Source organism: Benincasa hispida, chromosome 11 (genome assembly GCF_009727055.1).
Source record: "Benincasa hispida cultivar B227 chromosome 11, ASM972705v1, whole genome shotgun sequence".
Taxonomy (NCBI): Eukaryota; Viridiplantae; Streptophyta; class Magnoliopsida; order Cucurbitales; family Cucurbitaceae; genus Benincasa; species Benincasa hispida.
In genome coordinates, this window is record NC_052359.1 from 45582246 (window position 1) to 45589526 (window position 7281).

The window sequence follows — 7281 nt, forward strand, 5'->3', positions numbered from 1 at the left end:
CATTAACCCCTAATTGTGACATCCCTAAAGGTTGTTTGTCACTTAGTCTAATCTATGAACATGCCAATTTTGTCTTGAAGAAATACTTTAGAATTGGAAGAATATGCAATGAGATTTAAACTAATAACCTTATTTTGTTACATTTTAAATATCTACCTTATCCTGCCCAATTGAAAAATCAATATGACCTTCCCCTAAAGAAGTACTAATACAGAAATTGGAAAAGGATAGAAATATAAAAAGCAAATGATTCTCACAAACAGGACCCCGAGAGGATAATTTTTTCTTATTTTCCATTGATAAATAAAAAAGTAATAAAAAAAAAGTACTTGCTGTAAGTACACATACATATATCAGTACATTGCATTATATATTCTCAACTGTACAAAGACATATGGATAAATAAATTAAAGAAAGAAAAGAATCAATTCCAGTGGCCAAGTTTCATTTACAACACCTCTCCTTCGTATATAAATAGCAAAGAAAGGTATGAATAGAATTGTTTGCCTACATTTTCACATCTATAGGGCAAAGATATCGTTCCATATCAAGGCGTTATGCCTGTACCACATCATGAACTTTCACAGACTGTTTTGACAAGTATGGCTTGATTGCAAGTTGAGATCTGATCAGTAGAGCTTTAACCGTGTGTGGATTAAACTTCGACAGAACGGGCATATTTGAAGATCCTGTCCGCATTCGCCACAAGTCTGCCATTGACGAGCACATTTGTGAGTGTAAAGAACTCAAATTTCAGTAACACTTTTGAACTTGAAGGACAGAAGATTACCTGATGTCCACAGCCAAATGCCAAGTCCTTTGGGTTACTAAGGCAAATGCCGCACAACTGCGAGCAGAAAAACAAGCTGTTGGTATTGACAAAAACTCTTAAAAGGAACAATGAAAATGGATGTGGTAATGCCATTAGATAGAAGTCTTGGGAACATTGAACCTAGCCCTAGATAATGACCAACAATGCCAGAATTGGGGGAATTTTGAAGCAGTCTTTTGATTTCAAGTGAAATGTTTCTTTTTGGAGTTCAGCAATATATGCCGGAAGGGATTCAAACTCTAACCTATTAGATTGAGGTCATGATGGCATTCAAGCTCAACTGAATTACTTCTATAATTTTGAATTGCTTTTGGATAATCTAACTGACCATAGCGCTATACTCAAATGACGTACTTTTATAATTTTCGATCACTTTTGATAATCTAACTGAATGCTTTTAGGAACTTTTCACTGCTCTAAAAGAACATCCAAAACTCACTAAGACAAAAAGAACTAGTTGCAACAGCCGGAGTCAGGGTAGTGGTCAAACAAATAGACATCACAGAAAACAAAATGTTACCTTGTCATCGTAAGATGAAAGATCAATCGAACCAACAGTTTCAATCGAATTATTATTCCCAGGATACGGAGGCACACTTGGCTCAAAATTGAAGGATTGAGGAGGTTTTGGTCTGCTGAAAGATGCTGCAACAGGTGGAGGAAGTGGAATCCTCTGGGGAGCACTGCCTTTCCGAGTCCTGAGATAAGAATGAATAAAATGATTGTGACAATAAAGATGATGATTCCCGTTTGAAAATATCTCCTACTAAATTACATGAAGAATAAACGCTTCTTACCCCAGTAGATTAAGTTCCAAGGTAGCTTTATATTGAGAAGGAATCTCCATCAAAGCTGCAAGTGCAAATTCTGTCTCCTTCCGGGACTGGGGAACATTCTTCGACATGATCGCAGTAAAATTCACAAACTGAAGAGAGATGGGGACCAAAAAAGAAAGAAAAGTTATCTTAAATTTGCAGTTATAGGATAAGAAAGAATATCTTTTTTTAACAACAAAAGGCATGTAAGTGCCTTTGCTTACCTGAAAATTATCAAAGGCTCGGGCGGGGATGTTGTCATCGAATTCTCTCATTGTATCCCATGGTCCATCCCCGACACCAACTAAAATAATTGAAAGAGGGAAATTGCTGAAATGAATGTATATAAAATTATTAGAATCTGTACAGAGAGTTAAATTTAAAAAATATACAGTACAAATCTTATGCTCACCTTGCTGCCACAATAGCATCAACTGTTTTCTTTTCTTGTGGACTTAGCCTCCCGTGCTCAGTGTCCACACTTCTAGTCACCTGAGATACTTTTAGTTTCATTTCAGGAAAAGATACAAGAACAGAGCAGATATTTTGCTATATCACATGTGAATTCTCAATCAAATTGAGTTTCCATTTTTTTTTTCTTTTGGTTAAAACTCCATTTTGGTCCCCTACACTTTTTTTCAATTTCAGTCCCATCAATTTCAAATGTCCAAATTTAGTCACCCCACTTTCAATTGATAAAAAAAACTTTCAAAATTAATTCTTACTGTTAGCCTATTGTTATGTTTCTTTTTTGGTCCCTAATTTGGAGAAAGTCACAATTTAGTCCCTATAGTTTATAATTAGAATTTGATTATTATGGTTTGATAAAATCCTCCTAAATAGTCGTATGGTAGAGACTATTTAGTTGATATACATATACACTATTTTTTATAGTTGGAATCCCCTTCTTTAGTGGGATTTCCTTTTTTTTTTTTTTTTGTTCACAATGAAAGTTTTTTTCAATCAAAGAAAAATTATAAAGACTATTTATGAAGGGTTTATCAAATCATAGAGACAATTTATGAGGTTTTATCAAATCATAAGAACCAAATTTTAACTTTTAAAACTATAGGGACTAAATTCTAATTTCCTCCTAACCACAAGAACCAAGTTTGTAATTTAACCAAAAAAAAAATTGATCTATATTACTCTTCTCTCTATAAATTTCGGAAAGATATTCACATTGTGTATTTTTCTTGAATGAATTTATTATTATTATTTTTTCTTTTACAAAATTCAATAATAATTAACTTCAAACTAACATTGTTGACTTAATTTAAAATCTGTTGAAAGTATACATACTAAGTTGGGAGATTTGAAAGTACATGAATTAAAATGAAATGGGTTTCATGTAACATCGATTAAAATGATGTTTTGACCTTTCTTTTTTCATTCATGAGAAACAGTTTAAGAAAATTTAGCTTGTTCCAAAATAATAATAATAATAATAATGATCCACTAAAAAAAAAAAAAAAAAAAAAAACTTTTGAACTTTATTATACCTGCCCATCGGCAATTATCAACAGAACGTGATACTGGCCACCACTCTTCTCCACAATTGACGTTGCCATCTCAATAACAGGTGCAAATGAAGTTGGTCCTGTTATATAATAATAAATGACCTCGTAAGAACTATTACATGTATGTGAGAAACAATTTTATGAAATATAAGCATGAAGAAGTATGTTTGTTTTGGAACCTGCAAGACGTAGATGGGGAACAATTTCCCTATAACGATTCAACACGTCCTCAAATCCATTACAAAACCTCCCTTCTGGATAGAAACTAAAGACATCTTGATCATGCGTAAATGCTGCAAATGACATGAGACATTTGTAATATGAGCAGTCTAGGAAATTTGAAACAGAATAGTAAAGCCAACAAGGAAAATTCATGCAACTACCATCTCCAAATCCAAAGCACGGAATCAAATTATCATCATCAAAAGCAGACAACGTTTTTCCGACGATGGATATGGCTTGTTCATATGGATTGGGGCCATTTCTGACATCATGAAGGCTTCGTTTGTTAAATGATTTTGCACCGGTCCATTCATTGCTTTTTGTGAAATCAATTCCAATAATGAGATTGGATGACTCAAGCCCAGCACGAGCAAGAGCTCCTGTTACCTATTGACAACAAATGTCACCTTATTATTTGAAGTCTGCAGAAGGTAATTATGAAAATGCATACGTCCATGTTCTTATAACACAACACCAAATAACACTACTTTATCCTAATACAGATACATCAAGAGAAGAACATGTCCTTCAAGAAACAAAACATGACGAAAACATACTCGTAAACAATGACTATCAACCAATTAAATTCTATTCTTCCAAGCCTAGAACAATGAACCCAAGTGAAGTTGTTTCTTTCTTAGAAAATCAAAGTTGCAGATGCATGCATGAAACAGGTTAATAATATGCTGAGCAAGAAATAATCTGTTTTCATTCACATTTCAAACAAAACTGAAGGGACTAGATTACAAGTTTAGCCTTGAACTTTCATGTGTTTGTATTAGATAGGTCCTTGAACTTTAAAATTGAAAGCTCCAAGTACTTATTAGCACGAAATCATAAGCCTAGAGACTTATATAACAATTTTTAAGGTAAATGATCTTATTAGACACAAAATTGACAGTTCAATTCAAGGACAAATACATTTTATCTAATTGACACAAACTTGAAAATTCAAGGACCACACTTGTGATTTAAAGAAAATTTCCCATCCGGAACATTCTATTTTATCTTACCTCCTCCAAGGATTTGTAATTATCAGCAATTCTTGAGTATCTTCTGTCAAACTTTCTTCCATTATCAGCAGCAGCAGCACCATGGTAGTTTTCAGGAGGAAAATAAGCCGGTGAGGAATATGATTGCTGTGGCACATAACTCTGACTTTCCTGACTATATGGGGATTGAGCATATGCTTCCTGCGCGTAAGGCGATTGAGTATATGGAGATTGAGCATATGCACCATTCCATGATGACGAAACCGACTGAACCGATGGTTCCTCCCTTGAATTTGCAGCCCCCATGAATTTCAAACTCTATCAAATTCTTCGAAATCTTAAGAACCTCTTCTTGTCTGATGAACAAAGAAAGGCAAGAAAATCAGCCTAAATTAATCAAAATCCTCAACTAGAAGGTAGATTCCAGTATATCCAAAAGGGTAAAATAGAAGTCCAACAGGGAAAAGGGTAAAATAGAAGTCCAACAGGGAAAAGGGTATAAATTATTCTCTCTTACAAATGAAGTTTTAAAGAAGATTTCGAGCTTTTTATTCAAAACAAAACAGGTAGCTATGTATTCCATTACGACACGCTTCTTCACCGACTGAGAGAAAAAAACAACAAAGCTAAGGTATGAAAAACAAGGAACGTTCAAACAAGAGAGAGGCCGCCGCCTGTCAAAAATGGCTAGAGAAAGGCTAAAGAACGGAAATGAATTTGCAACGCATTCTCCTGAGGGAAAAAATTACGAAAGAGAACAGAGATTAAGATGCAAATAAACAACACGATTTCATTTGACTCTTAAATATTGTCAACTTCAACATTCAAAACATTCAACCATTGACAACTTCAAATCCTGATCGCTAAACAAAATAATCTGAATAATTTTCAAACTCACAAGTTGCATACCAAAAAGCTGATAAGTTCAAATCTGTGGTTATCAAACGCCATTTAAAAACCCCACAATCTGATAAATTCAAATCAACAGATTCTTCAACCTAGTTCCTAGAAACCGATGAAAAAGCTGAAAGGCATCTTGAAAAGGAAGAAAATGAAATCCGTACCATCGTCTCCATTTCTCAAATTGCTTCCTCTTTGAGCAATTGACAAAACCCACTTCACGAATGCACAAGGAAGACAATAAAATCAAATCCTTTCTGCAAGAAAAAGGGAGAAAAGAGAAATGGAAAGTGGAACGGATTTTTGACTTGTTCGAACGGGAATCTTGAAATTTGTTTAGTCTGGTAAGACGATTCCTTCATTTAGCATTAAAGTGGAGTTTCGCGGCAAAGTTATGATCGATTATTGCCAGAAATTAGTGGGATTTGAAGACTTTTGAGACCGGAAAAGAAAATTTTTCAATGGAAACCAATCAGTTCGCCATTTAACGAACAATGGGATCTTCTTGATTGTTCTTTCAAATAAAGAAAAAGAAAAAAGAATCTTCGTTATTAATCACTTTCATGTCAATTATTATAAATGTAATGTGGCACGTCTCTTATTAAATAAATAAACATAATGTCATGTGCTATCAGATTTGTGTTTATAATCTAGATATTCTTTTGATTGATCAAATTAGCATGATCTGAACACGATCTTAATTTAATGATAATTAGTATAATCTTATTCTCTAGTTATTAAAGATTTGATCTCTCGTTTTGCGTTTGTTATGATAAAAGAATAATTTGTATTATATTTTTTTTAATATAATTGAAGGTAAGAGGACATAAAATTAAAAAAAAAAACGAGAATAACTTAATTAGTATATAGATGTAATACCTTGTTAGTAGAAAATAGATTTACAGTTTAAATATTCAAGATCATTGTACTGAAGGAAAAAAAAAAAATCCAAAAGCAGGCATGAGACTTCCAATTTAATAGGAAGAAGTGGTGGGCCTCTAAGAATATGTTTTTAAACAGATTAAAATATGTTGTTGGTTGTTATAGTTCTTTTTTGTGAAGCTAAATATTTTTTTATCCATAAGAGAGTTTTGCCTTTTCTTTGACTTTCTCACATATTGACCATTTTATCTCTTCTAAATTTTAGTGGTAAGATTTTAAAAATTAAATCCTCCTTATAAAAACTTTGATCATCAAAGTATCGATTCTTATTATATGATGATTTAATCGTTCTAGTTTAAAAATATATCTGATCTTTAAATAGTTAATCAATATATATGTATTAAATTTTATTAAATTTTCAATAGCATTTTTTTTTTATAAAAATGAATTAATTAAACATTACGAATTTTAAAGTTTAGATTATAAAATTGAAGGGACAAGGATTAAACAACTAAATTTTAAAGTTAGGAATAAAATTATTACTTTTGTGAAAATTTATGAATTAAATATATTTTTTAACCTAAAAATTGACATATCATTAAACTATTATTTTATTAATATATCTGAACATATATACATGTCACTCAAATACTACTTGATACATAAAAATTCAATTAGTCTATTATCGAAGTTAAATCCTACCCATTAAAATAGAATCACTCTTCCAAGTTAACATAGCAGAAGTGATATATTCGAACATGTTAATAAGAAAATAATTAAAGAAACATCACATTTTACCCAAAAAAAAAAAAAAAAATTATGGCAAACATTTTGTCATAGAAAATTGTAATTGAGAATGTTTAATATGTTAAAAATAAATTTGAGAATTTTAAAAGATTAATGAATCGTCTAAAAGAAGAAATCAAAACTCTCATGCTCCTTAATACTAGAGTTTCTTCCCCTAATTATTATGAATTTCTAGAAAAATTCCCATAATACATTCTTCATCTATTCACGCTATGTATTTTATTTTATTAATTAATAATTAATAGTGTAATGTTAATCCACCTCACATCATTCTTAAATTATAGCTTACAATTAATAGTAGAAAAATTTAT

At 31.8% G+C, this 7281-nt stretch overlaps 1 protein-coding gene across 2 annotated transcripts; it reads right to left on the reverse strand.

The window, feature by feature from the left end:
• Positions 1-250: 250 nt before the first annotated feature.
• On the reverse strand, positions 251-5863 carry LOC120091624 (E3 ubiquitin-protein ligase RGLG1-like). 2 transcript variants are annotated; one of them, XM_039049723.1, is made up of 11 exons: positions 5446-5863; positions 4403-4737; positions 3551-3776; positions 3347-3460; positions 3150-3247; positions 2060-2139; positions 1872-1977; positions 1630-1757; positions 1353-1530; positions 791-847; positions 251-710 (listed from the first exon to the last, which is right to left on the reverse strand). In XM_039049723.1, the coding sequence occupies exons 2-11, from the start codon at positions 4685-4687 to the stop codon at positions 630-632; spliced, it is 1353 nt and encodes a 450-aa protein (XP_038905651.1). In that variant the 5' UTR covers positions 4688-4737; positions 5446-5863; the 3' UTR covers positions 251-629. The 2 variants fall into 2 exon arrangements, with proteins under 2 accessions (XP_038905651.1, XP_038905652.1); XM_039049724.1 differs by lacking the exon at positions 5446-5863 and adding an exon at positions 4899-5175.
• Positions 5864-7281: the final 1418 nt, after the last annotated feature.